The sequence below is a fragment of the Anser cygnoides genome, chromosome 1 (assembly GCF_040182565.1).
Source record: "Anser cygnoides isolate HZ-2024a breed goose chromosome 1, Taihu_goose_T2T_genome, whole genome shotgun sequence".
NCBI lineage: Eukaryota > Metazoa > Chordata > Aves > Anseriformes > Anatidae > Anser > Anser cygnoides.
The window spans coordinates 183,100,697-183,117,144 of NC_089873.1; the positions used below are offsets into that span (position 1 = coordinate 183,100,697).

A 16,448-nucleotide genomic window follows, 5' to 3' on the forward strand; every position below is an offset into this window, starting at 1 on the left:
CCCTTGTATTAAGTTACAAAATTTCAAAGCTTTTACATACTATTGCCCCTTTTGGAATCAATAAGGGTTTTCCAGTTAATTACAAGTCATTTTCCCTATAATAGAAAAGATGCTAAATACGAAGTCAGGGTTGATTCTAATTTAATTTCCACTAATGTGTTAGCCCATGAACAAAGGCAGGCAGCTCCTGTAAAAGCAGCTCATCTTCCAGGAGCCCAATACCACCAGTACCTGATATCCAAGAAGGATATACTCTCTCAGTCACGGACTCAAATCAATGTTACAACCCCCTTTTTTCTCTTTGGACCCTTCTCTCTCCAGGGCCTTGGTTAGTCCAAGTAACAACCCCGGATCGTCCCCCTGTACTCAGCTCTGGTGAGGCTGCATTTCAAATGCTGTGTTCAGTTTTGGGCCCCTCAGTACAAGAAGGACATCGAGGCCCTGGAGCGTGTCCAGAGAATGGCTACAAAGCTGGTGAAGGGCCTGGAGCACAAGTCCTGTGAGGAGCGGCTGAGGGCACTGGGGGTGTTTGGTCTGGAGGAGGCGCAGGGCAGACCTCATTGCTCTCTGCAACTACCTGCAAGGAAGGTGTGGGGAGCTGGGGGTCGGCCTCTTCTCACAGGTAACCAGTGACAGGACTAGAGGGAATGGCCTCAAGTTGTGCCAGGGGAGGTTCAGGTTGGAAATGAGGAGACATTTCTTCTCAGAAAGAGCAGTCAGGCATTGGGACGGGTTGCCCAGGGAGGTGGTGGAGTCACCGTCCCTGGGGGTGTTCAAGGAGAGGCTGGACGTGGTGCTTAGGGACGTGGCCCTGCTGAGGAAAATTGGCACGATTTTCCACCGACACCTTTATTAGGGTGCAAGGGGATCCCTATGCGGATCCCCAGGAGGATCCCCAAGAGGATCCCAAACCCGCTTCGGACGTTACAAACCCGTTACGGGCCAACACCGCCCCTCTCACCACACCCCTCCCCTCAGCCTCCGTCCCGCCCCTGGCTCCCCATTAGCCGCGGTGCCCGCCCGTCAGCCGCGGTTGCCATGGCGGCCCTGAGGGAGGGGCCATGGCGGCCGGCGGGGGGGGACGGAGCGGGGCGGGGCGGGCGGCACCGGCACCGATGCACGGAGCGGAGGAGGCGGCGGCCGGGGGGCCGCGGGTGAGCGCGGCGAGCACGCAGACCGACAGCATGGCCGGTGAGCGGGGCTGCACGGCTCGGCTGGCCCCGGCGGGGCGCAGCCGCTCTCGGGCCGGTGCGGCGGCTCAGCCCGCGGGGGGGGGGGGTGCGCGCCTTCGTGCCCCGCTCCGGGCGGGGAGGGGGGGCTCGCAAAATGGCTGCCCACGCTGCGGGGCTCTGGCATAGCCCCTGCAGCCGGCACCAAGCCCTACTGCCGGCATAAAGCCCTGCAGCCCAGCCGCATCCCGCGGGAGAGGCCCTGCGCCTTTCTGGCTCCCCGTGCAGGAGCAGTGGGGTCTCTGATGCTGCCCTCCCCGGCTTGCTTCCCCTCGGGAGTGCTGTGTGTGCCTCAGGGGACGGGCCCCCAAACCTGTAGGGGTAAAATCACACCCCTGGGGGGTGAGCGGGGCTTGGTGGGGGACCGAGGGCTTGGTGCACCTCCAAAGAGCACGCCCTTCCCGCCTGGCTTTGTGCTCAGTAGCAGAGCCTCTCTGTAGTTGCTTTAAATTCTTTTACCTTCAAACGTTCACAAAGGTACCTGCTACCTTCATCAAAAGTCCCCAAAGGTACCTGCTACCTTCATCAAAAGTCCCCAAAGGTACCTGCTACCTTCATCAAAAGTCCCCAAAGTTTCCAGGCCGCTTTAATCAACCTTCTCTTCACTCTGTTGAACTTCAGGGAACCTTTAGCTATGTAAATGAATAAAGACGTGAAGATGTTTCCATGATAACTGTGACCACAGTTCGTTGCTTTTCCATCACAATATCCTCCTGGTTCTCATTATATGTTTACATTGTTTCACAACAGGGAGGTGAACCAGCACATTCCTCAGTTTGTTTCCCTTGTGTACAACTTGTCACACTCAAACTAGGTCCAAAAAAAAACCAAACAATGGTTCAGACTTGTTTCCATTGTATTTTATTTAAAATCTACTGTGTCTGGTGAATTGTAATCCGTTTTAGAAATCCTGATGGTAGACATGTGAGTTGACATGAATAGTGCCGCTTGTTGTAGCTTGCAACAAGAATGAACTCAAATATCCATTTAAGAAAACAAAATATGCTTGTTTAAATGCGGCTGGCAGACTTAAGTGTTTGTTTTTAGTACAAGCGAGGACAAATCTTCACGTGCACCTTGCTAGCGAGTGTGCCTGATGGGGCTGGCCAGGCGCCCCTTGCAGTGTTTGTGCACGGTGGGACAGCAGAGCCATGCAGCCTAAGGAGGCAGCATGGCATCGGATGGTGCTGCTGACAGGACTCGGTCTGCTTTCTAAAATCCCGAGGAGTTTTGTTCTCCCTTCTGCGTGAGAAAATGCTGCAGAAATACCGTCTGAAAGTGGTGTTCCTGTCATGGGTTGCATATGGTGTCTGCTGCCCTAAATGTTTGGGTTCACAGCCATATCATTAAATTAACCCTCTCCTCCACCAAAACAGTCTTAGTATCTGATTATATCTCTTCCATACTGCTAGAAGTACTTCAGTAAATGTTTTCCTTTCATTCTGTTCTTGCATCTGCCTTTTCCTCTTTTGCAAAAACGCCACTAACATTTGTGGGAAAGGGTACAAATAAAAATGATACCGTTATCAGGCAGCACCCGTGAGACCCATGGAGGAATGTGTGCTCATTACAGCCCTCCGTACGCACCCCTGGAACAGGCACTGGAGCGTTTTCAAAGACTTAATTAACTTCTTGCCAAGCGTGAGGCATGCCAGCTTTATGGTGTGTTAGTGAGCCATGCAGTGCATCCTCCTCTGTTTGTGGGACGCTCGGTAGTGCTGGGTGCTGGGCCTCTCAGGGCACCGTCCCCATTTTGAGTAGGTGCGATCCAAAATAGCACAACGTGGTCAGTGGCCTTAGATAGGGTTCTCTGCTGCCTCTCTGGTTATTCAGTTAGAAGTGACAGCCTGAGTAATAGGTTTATTTTTATCGTAAAAATCTAACCCAAATTTAAGCAGACCGTAAAAATTGAGAAGCGGGTTTCTCCGTAACTGGTATACCTGAAAGATTACACAAAGCCTCGTCCGCTCTTGCAGAGGATGTCAGTGTAAGATCATGATGGTGCTTGGATGTTTTTGTTCTCTGTGTGGTGAGACCAAAGTTGAATCACAAGATCAGTCTCAGATTTCTGTCAGCATGTGTGAATCACTTGGGTACATTAAGTTATGTGGGCTCTGATCTTTGGTTTTTGCTCTTTGCTTGCAAGTAGAATTAACTCACTGAATTACAGTGAAAGTTTCTCAACTTCCTCTTGTCATACAAATATGATCTCTGCATCCAGGTGCAAGCTTCCTGGGTTGACATCTGCCCTCCTGACAATGTGGGTTTGGATGTTGTAATAGCAGAAGCAGCTGATAAAATAGCTTCTGTAGTAGCTGAGGTGGAAAATATTGTTCAAAACTTTTATTTGTGTCTGTGGAAAGGTTTTGGTTTACCTACCAGCTCAGTTAGAACATGTTGGCGGTTGTGAGAAGTATATATTAAGACCCTGAAGATGATGAGAGTCCTCATTGTAAACAAAGTCTTGCTGCATGTTGGTTTATAACACTTCTATATCATTTCACAGAATGGGAAGTTGAATGTTTAGGTTACGAAAAGTGAGGGGGTTTTTAAAACATAGAACTTGTGCCAGTTTTGTTTTTCCTTTCTAGAAGCTTGGACGTTTCTGAAAGAACTAGGATCTCAGAACTTAAAGGTAAAGAGAGGCAAGATACTGCTCAGCTGCCTGGTCACATCTTGCCTCTTCTAGCTCTGGTTGTATTCTTCCTGGCATACGTATCCCCTAACCTAGGAAGGAAACGTGGAATCTGGTGTGCCACCTTGGAAGGGTTGCTGACATCTCTACAGCATCCCTTGTGTATCTTAGTCATTAAAACAACGTCGATTTTCTTTATACTCTTTAATAAATACTATTTTTTTCTTCTAATGACAGGTCAAATACCAAGGCTTTCTAAGGTCAATCTTTTTACTTTGTTCAGTCTCTGGATGGAGCTCTTTCCTTCAGCCGAACAACAGAAGAAGTCACAGGTAAAATGTCAAAGCTTACTGTGAATTGGTCTTTCTGAACAGATGCTAACAGCTCCTGCAGTGAGTTAACTAAATGGCTCTTTGCATTATCAGTGAAAGAAAAAAAAAAAGCTGATAAAGTTTTTTTCAAATATTTCTTAGAATTAGAAGAGAATCCAGTATAGGGAGAAAAATAGCAAAACGGTTAAATAGCATTTTATTTTTGAAAAATTAATTGGAAGGCAAGATCTATTCCCAACAGATGAAGCAAGCAGTAAAAGCTGCTGGTCACCTTCGAAAGGCATTGCGACAAAAACATGGTATATACTGTGCATTTCCTACTTTACACTAATTGTAACTTTAAGATCAGTGTGGCTTCTGGTGTAGAGAGAATCTTTAAAATGACCGTGTTGATGATTGTAGAAGAGTTTTCTTATGCAGTGGAGGTGCACAGTACTCTCTGAAACAGTTGCTGATAAGAACTTTCAGGTAACTACATTAGTGACAAAAGAAATCATCCTTGAGAATGGGTCTTATACGTAGCTGCCAGTTGAGTGTCAAAGTACAGGGGTGTTTTCAGAGTGTGCTGGAACAGGGTGTCTCCATTTGTAATCAGAGTTCGTATGATGTTCTTTAAAGCGATTACTACTTCATGCAGAGCAGACCCATGTGCTAGGATCCATCGCACATATATCAACCAGGACAAGAAAAGACAGGAAAATAATCTGAGTGACAATTAGACCTAATTTTCAGAGTTTAGTATTGTATGTCCCAGACTAGATTGCTGTCTTTGTGAAAGAGGGAAAGATGAACACTATACAGACTTCAAATGCAGTTTCAAATTTAGTAATTCAGTTAGGAATGGCACATGGGTTATATGTAGGGCTTTGGTACAGCCTCATCTCTGTAACTGCAAAGAAATTGAATAATTTACAGACAAGTGTTCTGGTAGCAGCTGGATTACATAATGAGATCTGTTTCACCAGCTTCATCAAACTAGCCAGTGTTCAGTTTCCTCACAGTACATGGGAATCCAGATGTAAGAGCTCTTGTCTGTGATATGCAGACTTTTTCCATGGAAACTTCTTTAGAACCGTGATTTATTTCTATAAATGAAAGAGGCCGAAATAAAGCAACTGGATCCCAGGATGATCAAGGTTAAGAAAGAATTTAAATTCATCAACACTTTTAGATGCTGAACGATTCAGAGGGGCTTTCAGTTATAGTTGAAAGAATTTTCTGTGCATCTCCTGGGTTTTGTATTGGGCAAAACAATGATCAAAAAATTCAGAAATTCGCAACAGGTCTTGATATGAAGTTTGGCAGGGGCGCAGCACTCAGGTATTAAAAGACACATGTAGGAACCACCACTGTTTAGTGAAAATATAACAGATTTATTTAATGATTCATATCAAATTTGTACTGAAGAGGAGTATGCTCTGTTCCTGGTCGATTAGAATTACCCAAGGAAGAGCTGTAATATCTCAGTGGGCTTGATGCTAATAAATAATAATTATAATTATAATAATAATAGTAATGCATTTTTTCTGTAGGTAAAGAAGAGTGGTCTAGTTGTGGTGAAAAACATGACAATTATTGGTCTTCATTGTTCCAGTACAGACTTGCACGCTGGCCAGATTGCACTTATTAAACACGGATCAAGACTTAAAAACTGTGATCTTTATTTTTCCAGAAAACCGTGTTCGACTTGTTTAAAAATGATTGTAAATGGTAAGCAAGGACTGCCGTATAGTAGGAGAAAAAGTTATGCTTGTGATTGGTGGTATCAGAAAGCCTGTTTTCTCTTTGGATTGTCACAGATGTGAGTGCTGATTGCTAACTTGTGTAAGCCTGCGCTGATACTTGCCACAGGTCTGAAAACGGTATTGAATGTGCGTTTCCTGAAGGTCAAGGTACCAAGTGTTTGCTAATGAGACCCCATTTCTTTGTGCAACTAACATTGGTGATGGTTCTCTCTCCTGTGGGATGCAGCATGGAGATTCTCACACACCTGTTCTACTTTCCAAGAACAACCCTAAGTCTGATGACTAGAGATTGCTGCATTTTTTTCTTTGCCCTCTCATTGCTTGTTAGTGGCAACACAGTATTTTTGAGCAGAAATCACGGGAACTACTTTAAGGCTTCCTTTTTTCCAAGTGAGATGAAGACAGGTCATATAATTCTCTTCCTGAAATGGGATCTTCTGGTACAGCCCATCTGTAAGTTTTGGGTTTGAATCTCAGAAGCAGCTTCTATTAGTGCTAACTTTTTGTGCATGGTGGTAATGTATCTGTTGTAGGCAAGACATAAACTTAGGCTGCCACAAAGATGTTAGAACTTAAATTCCAATTTTTGTCTATGGCCTGATTATCAAGTTGGATAAGCTCTTGACACTGACGTCTGCTAGAATTCTTACTGTCCAGACACACCTTAAGCACCACTTGGGGTCTTGAAGGAGTAAAAAGAGGGTTAGGCAATAGTGTGTTGTATACGAGGTTTGTGTTGCACTGTACTTAAATGGCTCCTTTTGCTCTTGCAGCTGGGGTGAACAGGATTTCCTACTGGCCTGCAGATCCTGAAATCAGCTTGCAGAATGAGGCTTCCAATCCCATGACGACTGATGATGCAAAGCTAGATGCCAAAGCAGTGGAACGACTCAAGTCAAATAGTCGTGCTCGGGTGTGTGTGCTGCTTCAGCCCTTAGTATGCTACATGGTGCAGTTCATTGAAGAAACTTCCACCAAGTTTGATTTTATTCAAAAAATAGCAAAATCTCAGCCTGACTTTAATACCGACTTTTATACCGCATGTAGGCAAGAGAAAATAAAGGAGTATGAAAGTTTATTCCTAATTTCAAATGAGGAAACGCACAAGCAAATACTGATGACAATAGGACTGGAGAACCTCTGTGAAAATCCCTACTTCAGCAATCTTAGGCAAAATATGAAGGATCTTGTCTTGGTCTTGGCCACAGTGGCTGCCAGCGTCCCTGTCTTTGGTTGCTTTGGGTTTTACAGCAGTGAATCACAGCCAACAAATGAAACGTACCATCAGGGTTTGCCCCAGGAAATTGCAAGGCACTGTATGGTACAAGCCCGATTACTCGCGTACCGGACAGGTGAGTTGATACGATAGTGGAAGAGGAACAGGTCTTGTGAGTAGTGAGTTCCTGATTTCAGTCTTGTTTCATCCAAATACTTCCTTGAGCAAGCTGCTGAATTGATGTGTACTTACATTCCTCCACCTGTGAGACAAGAGCAGCAGTAGTAGTAGAAACTCCACAGGGGAACATAGTACTGTGTGTGAAAGCACAGAGCTTTTCCAAGAGAAAATCAATGCAGGTATCTCACATACCCACTAGCAAAGCCTGCCAACGCCTATCTGAAAATGCAACACAGTGACTTTTAAATTCTTCTTTAAGTAGCTCTTTTTACAGACGTTTCACAAGATGCTTCTGTTATTAAGTAAGTCCCCAAAGTTTAAGCATATTACGTACACTTCAGAAAAGAAGAGGTTTTTGTACAGCTGTTGTTGCATGTAGACCAAGATAGACTGACAAAGCTTGAGTACCTTGAGTACCTGTTGAGTACCTTGGTGCAGCAAACTTCAGTTTTATCTCTGCTTTTCATCCTGGACTCAAGTCTGTTTTTTGAGCAAACTCTTATTCCACATTAATCCTGTAATGAAGCACTAATTCTCTGTGAAATTAAAATCAGTAACAACCCTGCAGATGCATGTAACAAAAACAAGATCAAAAGATATTTTCTATGCTGGGTTACTATACATCAATAACTAATACGTATGTAGAGTATAAATAAAGTCAGCCCTCATAAAACCTGTATTTGGCAGGAGAAGACCCTTTTTGAGTGATTGTGTGTGGTAGTGATACCAAGGGTAATGGAAAATTGTTAATTGAAACAGTGTAATCTACAGTATTCATCACGAGAAGCCTGAAATATTTTTTTGACCTTGATATGCTCTTTTAACTGGTCAAGACTCTCCTTAATAGCGACTGGGGAAGGTTTACAAGATCCATAAAAATCTTCCAAGTCACATAAAGGAAAGTTCTGTTACAGTTTTCCCATGGTAGTGATAGGAAACATCCCCCAAAAATCTGAGTGTTAACATTTTGTCTCTGAATTGGGTATAAAATAAAACTAATTTTGATACAAGTTCAGACTAGGGAACCATAAATGTAGGGAGTGGCAGCAATTAAGTAATAAATATGAGAAATGGTTTTATTGGGTTTCCATCTCGGATCATTGTGCCTGTCTGCATATATTCTTGGCACATTTTCTGATCTGATAAATACGTATTGGTTGCTGCTCAGCATTTGTGGACAAATGTACTTGGCATAGCCTTAGAAAGGCTGGCCTTGCACTTAGAGCACACCCAGCATTTCCAGTAGACTCGTATGACTTTGAAGCTCTCAGTCTTTCTGCACTCTTTTCTCCTGTCCACAAAACAATGAATGTAATTCCTTACTCTAGGATATCATATATTAATGTGTACATAACTTAGAAGTACCTTATTTGTTACTCACTGCTAAAATGTTGTGTTTTAGAGGATCATAAAACAGGAGTTGGAGCTATTATTTGGGCAGAAGAAAAATCAGTAAGTATTGAACGAGGTGCCTCTTCTTGCACCCATCATTCATACACTTGTATCTGCTTTGAGCTTGTTATTTTATTCTGAAAAATGCACCTGTGTATAAACTCGCATACATGTAGGGTGCTATAGAAAGCTTGCCCTCCTTGTTGTTTGGTAACTGCGTTAAAGACTTTTCACTGCTATGCTGTCAAGATGAAGGAGAGCGATAAAGTAGCGCAGAAAGAAAACCCTGCCACAGTGTTTCTGCCTGTCTTTTTGGTGTGCTTGCTTCCCTAGTTGTCAAATACTCCAGGTGTTCCAGCTATGAAGTTTTTTCCCAGCTGTCTACTCTCCTCTTTTGGAGAGGTCTCAGAGCAATCGTAGCCCGGGGATATTTGTTGCAGTTGAACTGCTGTACTGACTTCAGCAGGTTCCCTTTTGAATCAAAGTGATATTTTTCTGCAAATACCATTAAAGTGCTTTTTCCCATCTAAGTATATCAATTTTATTTCTTTTTGTCTCTCATTACTCATGTTACCAGTCCAGGAAGCCTCATTCTTCATGGAACTGCAACCTACTCTTCTAACGTCTTGTTTTTTTACCACTTCAGTCATCAAGTGCTTATTGCAGTTTTGTTTCTTGTTCTTATTTCAATCACTGATTGCTACCTTGCTACTTTGTCGGCCCACTGGTCACTGCATCTGTTCAGAGGCAGGTGAAACAGTCCCTGGCACATCAGGGACTAGCTCCACCTTTCTTTAATTTTGCACATTGCAGAGTCTTAATGACTAAATCCTTCAGACTTTTGTTCCTTGATAAAAGGAACGCCTGGTGCAGCGTGTTGTCCGGGGTGTTGCAGTTTGCCTGCGTGGCTCCTGTGGAGCTTGATGGAAAAGCTCCATGCAGACATGGAGCAGTTAGCAGGAGCTGAGTTTTCTTTTAACGGCTGTAGCTTGGCATGAACTGATAATATTTGCATACTAAACAAAATGTGAAAGCATGTATTGCACAACACTTTGACTTAGTACTCGGTTTAGACGTCACCAAAAATGATGATTTGCTTGCTGTTGCAGAGAAGCTGTGACGGAACAGGAGCAATGTATTTTGTAGGCTGTGGTTACAACGCCTTTCCTGCTGGATCTGAATATGCCGATTTTCCACACATGGACGATAAACAAAAAGATCGGGAGATCAGAAAGTTCAGATACATTATACACGCTGAGCAGAACGCCTTGACGTTCAGGTAACGGGTTTAATTTTACAACAGAAAAGAAAGAAACAGTTCAGAAACTATCACAACGACATCGTGCTTTTGTCATGGAATTAAGTGTGGATTGTGGTCACAGTTTTGTTTTATGCCTATGATGCAGAACTTGGATGTGCACAGACACAGTCAGCTCTGGGGTTTCTGCAGACAGAATCCGAGTGAACTTGGTTTCAAAAGGATATTCACTGTGATGATTCACAAAAGGATATTCACATACTCAATATGTGGCAGCTATCTTTCAGATGCAAGTCACTGCGTCTGGTTCCTGCTATGACCATGCTATAAACTGAAATATGGAAGCGTGGCAGTTGTTGAGGCTTCCAACATGATACGAGATATGCATGGAAACATCAGAGGGGTGTTTCATTCACTGATAGTAAAACCGAACCAGATGTCATTGTATACCCACACACATGACCACGAATAAGCTGCTTCTGTGTGTAGATATTAACACAACACTTCTTTACTTGTTCCCGTTGTCACCATTCAAAACTCTCAAGAGGTAAATTCTGAAATTCTGTTTTCTGGCTGCTTGTAGGTGCCGAGAAATAAAGCCAGATGAGAGAAGCATGATATTTGTCACAAAATGTCCTTGCGATGAATGTGTCCCTTTAATCAAAGGGGCTGGTATCAAGCAAATCTACGCAGGAGATGTTGATGCTGGCAAAAAGAAAGCAGACATATCGTATATGAAGTTTGGTGAACTTGAGGGTGTAAGCAAATTTACCGTAAGTGTCTCGATGTACTATATTCTAAAAATATAGGGAGGGAGGGCAGCGGGAGCAGTCGTCTGGAGCCAGGGTGGGGGAGTGTTTCCTTGTGCTGCTGAATCATGTGCGAGTGGAATCGAGAGGTTGCTCTGGCATGCCTCTTGGGAGGAGTGGTGTGCCATCTGCCAGATGGCGAGGCCGAGTGCACCTGTTTTCTGGGATGTAATTTCCTTCCAGATTGCCCTCTGACTTGTTGCTGCTGATTGACACGGTGTCTTAACACTCTGAAGTGCCCCCTCTCCTCTCCTCTCCTCTCCTCTCAACTCTCCTCGAGCCCCCTGTCACAGACCGGCAGCTGGTGTGGGAGATTGCTGTGTGCTTTCATAGGCCTTTCCAGCAGTTCCTCAAAGAGCTGTGGTGGGTTTTGAAGGTGGACAAGTGCACCTGCGCTCAAGGTGCTCACCATGACAAGCTGCAGCGCTGTTGGCTTGCTTCCCCTTCTCAAGGGAATAAATGGCCCTGCATCCCTTAATAGCTTTCTATCCTCAAAGGAAGCACGTGTTTGAGGGGGCACCCTTCTTTCCTCGCCTCATACAGTGGAGGGCTGGAGGGTACTTCTTTCTCCCCTTGCTCTTTCATCTGTCTTCTGGAATAAGTAAACTTTTTCTTCTTCTTTTACCAGTGGCAACTAAATCCATTTCACACTAATGCCCTTGAATTCCACGATCCCATGACCAGGGAGAGTAAGTGTGTTTTTTTTTTCATTAATGTGTTTTATGACTGAAATAGTAAGTGAGATCAAGTTTTAAACAAACCTGAATTCCTCTGGGGATTGATTTCAGTTAGTTAAATTTTGCTGTGAACACTTCTCTGAACTTTTTGAAAATACTTTTTGAACTTACTAATGGTAAGTTAAAAATATGAGCTTGTTTTAGCAAATGCTTGGCACTCGTATGTGTTACAAAATCTTGTAATGCTATTATTAAGAACAGCAATATGCTCTTTTGCACTTAGATCATTTCAGACTACTTTATCATGTTTTATATTGTTTTCTATGAAGACTTTAAGGGACTTGGTGTGCTTTTTTTTTTTTAAGAGGAGTTGGACTCTTCTAAGTCATTTAAATATGTTGTGCAGGACATTCCAGTGCTTATCTTATTATGAAGCAGAATCTACACCAATGTTTTCCAGTGAATAATTATATATATATAAATATATTTTTTTTCCTTCAGTTTCATTAGTTTTGATGGTAGCTGGGGCACAGGTCAAAAAATCCTTGTCTACCTACACCCCTTAGAACTGGAGCTGACACCTTCTGAAAACACTTTAGATGAGAGGTACACTGAGGCCTTTTTGTGCTACAGAAGGGGCCTACCACTTGCACCAACTGCCAGCCACCAGTCCTTAAAATGTTTCTCAGTCAGAGGGGAAAGTAATGTGGAAAAACAAGCTAAATAATTTTTGTGCCTCAAGCAGAAAGATGTGGAGCATAAAGATAGGGAGCTGGCAGTTGCTCGAAGCATTGAGTACCATGCTGGGAGCATAAACAAGACTGCAGGTGGTTTTTGTAGCACGTGAATAGCCACAACCTAGAAGCTAATTCCTAAAGTAGTGAGCTAGATTAGTGGAGAAGTCTTTTTGTTAGCTATTTCCTTATGGGTCACGGCAAGGAATGGGGAGGGAAGGGTTCAGGGTAGTGTTTATGGCATTAGTAATAACTGCCTAATGTCAGGGCGTGTTTGTCCCTCCCTCTGCTAATGGTTTTCAGCTGGAGAAAGATTCATCCTGTGGCACTTCTGTTTGACAACCTTTAGCAGGGTTCATTTTTCTAACAATGTTTTCTTTAGGATGGTATGCTCGCATTTTCAACACTAAACTGTTTTAATTTGCTCTCTTTCTGTAATATGTTTCTCTTGCTATGATTATTGCGTGATCCCTATATGGGGAGGAAGACAAACTCTCCTGCCCCCACCCAGTGTCATTCCAGTGTGCCTGTACCTGTTGAGTATTTAGACTATGCTTACTGTTGTATTAACATTTTACCTTTTCTTTTTTCTTTAGATGGGGTCCAGAAAACAAAATCAGTAGATGACCAGCAGCACCAAAACAAGAAACTGTGTCTTGGTCACTATTGAATAATTAAGCACTTCTGCAGTCTTGCTCTTTATTTTTTATAATGCAGCCTGTTTGCACTTTCATATAATGAAGAGTTTTATTTATTGTTTGGAAGGTGATTTTTAGAATAAGTTTATTTATGATGTCTTAAATGTTTTACAGAATTACCCGAAGGTCTTTTTAATTTAGAAGTTCCTGGGGAAAAAATGCTGCTTGTATTTTCTATGAAAGTAATTGGGTGGCAAATCATTGTTAATGCATAAAAAAATACTGAAGGTTCATTGGTGGTAGGTCAGAGGAGTAATAAAAGAGTATCTCCTTGCTTGGTGTATGGATTGAGGGAATGAATTTCTACGTTCTGGGTTATCAGAATGCAGAAATAAGTAGAGTACTCAAGGGAATCTCCTAGCAAATGGTAGATAAATCATTGCTAGTAATTATTCCTAGTCCCTGAAAGTGGCTTTTGCTTCTCAGTCTGCTTGTATGGTGGAGACACTGCCACCGGGATGGAGATGGTTGCTAGATGAGTGATTTGGAGATTAAGCTCATCTCTCAAACATAACTTCTTCCAGCTACCATAGCAGCACGGCTGGTTTGTTCTGTGGTACTTGTGCTGCTGCTGTGTGTTCTGTGTGCTTCCTCAAGTGCATCCCATCTGAATTAATCTAGACCTAGACTAGGTTTGCTTTTTCTCAGCTTCTGGATACAGGCCTGAAAGATTTTGGCTGTACGTGTATCACTGGCCCCAACGTGCTATGCGAAGATTGCTGGTGTTTAGTTTTTGTTAAGCTTCTCTAATGGGCGTCTAGGACTCAAGGAGCGGATAAAGAGCCAGAGATCTGTTGTTTCTTAGATAGGATGATCTGTGCCAGTGGAATAGGCCAAATCTTTTCAGGTGCCAGTCTCTTTGCTGTCGACATGATGTTAAAACAGCTGGTTTCATGCAGTCTCGTGTTGTTGCTACTTTTGAGGGAGTGCTGGGTAGGGGACAGGTAACTGGAATAGGGAGTTTTTCCCCCTAGAACCTTTTGAGAGGTCGCTCTCCCTACTCTCAGCTGTTTGCTGCTTTGAATGTGACCTCTAGCTGCTGTAGCAGGTGTACCAAGACTTTCTGTTCACTCCTCTGCTGAGCTCTCAAGTACAAATGCCTTAAACCTCTTTCATGCTGCTACTGGTAGGACGTGCAAACAGATTCTTCCCAGTTCTTCCACACGTCTTGTCTTTCTTTGTTGCCCTCCTCAAAACCCTGAAAGGGGAATCATGTTCTAAGATGCTGCTATAGTTTCTGTTTTTACTTGTAGGCTTTGGATAGCAAAGCTGTGATTAGACAGTGTGCAAAGTGGCATTAACGTGGCATTAATAATAGGTAGTTTGCTTGCACCCAGTCTGGCTACTGCTTCCGTATTTTAAGGTACAATTCTTGGTGCTTGGAACTGCACCAAGCAGCTGTGATTCCTCACGGCCCACGTTATAACTTCATACCAGAACAGGGCAGTGCTTATATCCTCTTACCACCATGACAATTCGCTCTCACTGAAGCTGGAGAAGCTGCTGTTTCCCTCAGTCTAGTTAAACTGAAGACGACTCTCCAGCTGCTGGAAGAGTGAGGTGCATGCCACGTTAGCAGCAGAAATCTCACCGGGCAAGTGTTTGACCTGCACCACTGCTGCCCTGCTAAGCAGGGTGCGTACAGCTTCATTCCCCAGGAGCAGATAGCGCTAGTGAAGGAGGGAGGAAAATACAACCCTGTTCGTCAACCAAAGGAAGGATGGTGAAATCTGTTTTTTGCATCACCCTGAAAAAAAGTGCATTTGCACAGTAGCTCATGAGGAAGTAACTGAACTGCTGCTTCACTAGAACTGAATTACCACCAGGTCTTCTGGTCTAGAGTGCGGAACTGGGATCCTGAACTTAGTTTAGGGCCAGCAGATCTAGCTGCAAGAGGTCTGTGCCTCACCTATCAGATTCGGAGTGCAGTGTAGATGCAGTTTTCAGACCGGGGATTAAGTTACTGTTCTGGGTGTTGTACAAACCTCAGAGATAGCTCTAGTTGTTTGTTTTTTTTTTTTTTTTCCTCTCATCAAGGAATATATTTCCATTCCTTGCAACTTCCATATGAGGTTAAAGTTGGGTATTGTTGGTGTTTCATAAGCAAGATTGTCTTTATAGTCTGTTTTAAATCATGAATATTTTACTTTGGCATATTTTTTCTTTCCACTTCTTGTAAGCATCTTGTGTTAGAGTAATTACTCTTGGCTCTTCCTACAGATTGGAAGAACACTGTCCAGATTAAAGTAAAAAATCCACCCTATCCCCCGAAACCATGTTTCTGTAATCCATTGGTAGTGCTTTTCTACTTGAGGTAGAAGCAGGGGAAAAAACAGTGCAGATTTAAGGCCCCTTCATGTTTATACTGATCAGTCAGCTGGTATCAAAATAGGTAAAGAAATCTGTATCTGTGCAGGAAAAGCTGAAATTGAAAAGTCCCCAAAAGGTTGTAGGTGGCCTGGGTACAAGGAGAGGTAAATCAAGATATGCATCAAATATCGCACATCACATTAAATAACTACACTGCAGCGAATGCTGCTGGTGGTCTGTACTTCATGAGGAGTTAAGATTTTACCTTTACTTTTTATTGATTTTTTTAAAAAGGTATTTTTGTACAAAGCTTCCTGTGAAACTTGGAATTGCTTTTAGGGCTGAAGGCTCGGAAGACGGACTGTCTGTCATGCCATCTTTCTACAAATTCGTCCAGAAGTTCACAAATTTCTCTGATTATCGGTGTAACACTACTTCTTTACTTCTTGCTGGAATTGCAAAGTAGTGTCTTTATCCTGACCACTAGGAAGAATGTGAATGGGGTTTCTCACAGCCCCCAGACTCCGTAGGCGCTGCCGTGCATGTCATCTGCTTACCCGAGAGGAGCACGGAAAGACTGGGCATCTCCTGCAGTGCTTATTTTGCAAATGAACTCTAGCGTGTTTGTTTCGTACTTAAAAAGAAAACTGTATTTAAAATTACGAAACGTAGAATTTATATATTTTATATATACGTATGAAATTTCGATATGCATTTTGGGTCTCTTCCATCCATGCTGGAGCAGTCATTTCAATCGCAGGTATTAACCACCAGTAGTAATTTGGCTTCTAGACTGAGAATTACAGAGCTTCTCTGTTAATTATTTGCCTTACAGCAAAACATGTTTTCAGCTAATAAATTCAGTAAGTACTGAAGTGTATTTTTAAGTGCTTTGGTTTATTAGAAATGCTACAGAGTGCTTCGAAATACGCACGCCCTTTACTGGCCGGGCGCTGTCCTTGCTCCTGCAGTCGCAGCTGTTTGCGGAGCTGCATCGCCACCCTCTGCTCTGCCTGGAGACTTTGTCTCAGCCTCAGCCTGCCTCCTGCCAGCCCCGGGGAACGGCTGGGGTCCCTTCCCATGGCCCCACAAGCATTAATGGATGTTAATTCCATGCTTGGGAGAGTGAGAGCTGCCTCAGGGAGTCACTTGGCTGGAAGGGATGGAAGTGGGCATAGCTCTGACCATCCAGAAGCACAACAGGTCCCTGCAGCACCTCCTGCCTGAGTCTAC

General features: G+C 43.4%; 1 protein-coding gene across 1 annotated transcript; it reads left to right on the forward strand.

Moving 5' to 3' along the window:
- The first annotated feature begins 1,042 nt into the window (after positions 1-1,042).
- On the forward strand, positions 1,043-16,095 carry CDADC1 (cytidine and dCMP deaminase domain containing 1). The gene is made up of 9 exons (XM_066988954.1): positions 1,043-1,191; positions 4,102-4,196; positions 5,729-5,906; positions 6,715-7,293; positions 8,740-8,789; positions 9,839-10,008; positions 10,571-10,760; positions 11,425-11,485; positions 12,804-16,095. Exons 1-9 carry the CDS (start codon positions 1,062-1,064, stop codon positions 12,875-12,877), a joined length of 1,527 nt encoding a protein of 508 aa, XP_066845055.1. The 5' UTR covers positions 1,043-1,061; the 3' UTR covers positions 12,878-16,095.
- The last annotated feature ends 353 nt before the right edge of the window (positions 16,096-16,448 follow it).

Coding starts and splice junctions, on each gene's coding strand:
- CDADC1 (XM_066988954.1), top strand. CDS start 1,062: ATGGCGGCCGGCGGGGGGGGACGGAGCGGGGCGGGGCGGGCGGCACCG. Junction 4,197..5,728: donor AACAACAGAAGAAGTCACAG/GTAAAATGTCAA, acceptor TTTTTTCTGTAG/GTAAAGAAGAGTGGTCTAGT. Junction 5,907..6,714: donor TTTAAAAATGATTGTAAATG/GTAAGCAAGGAC, acceptor TTGCTCTTGCAG/CTGGGGTGAACAGGATTTCC.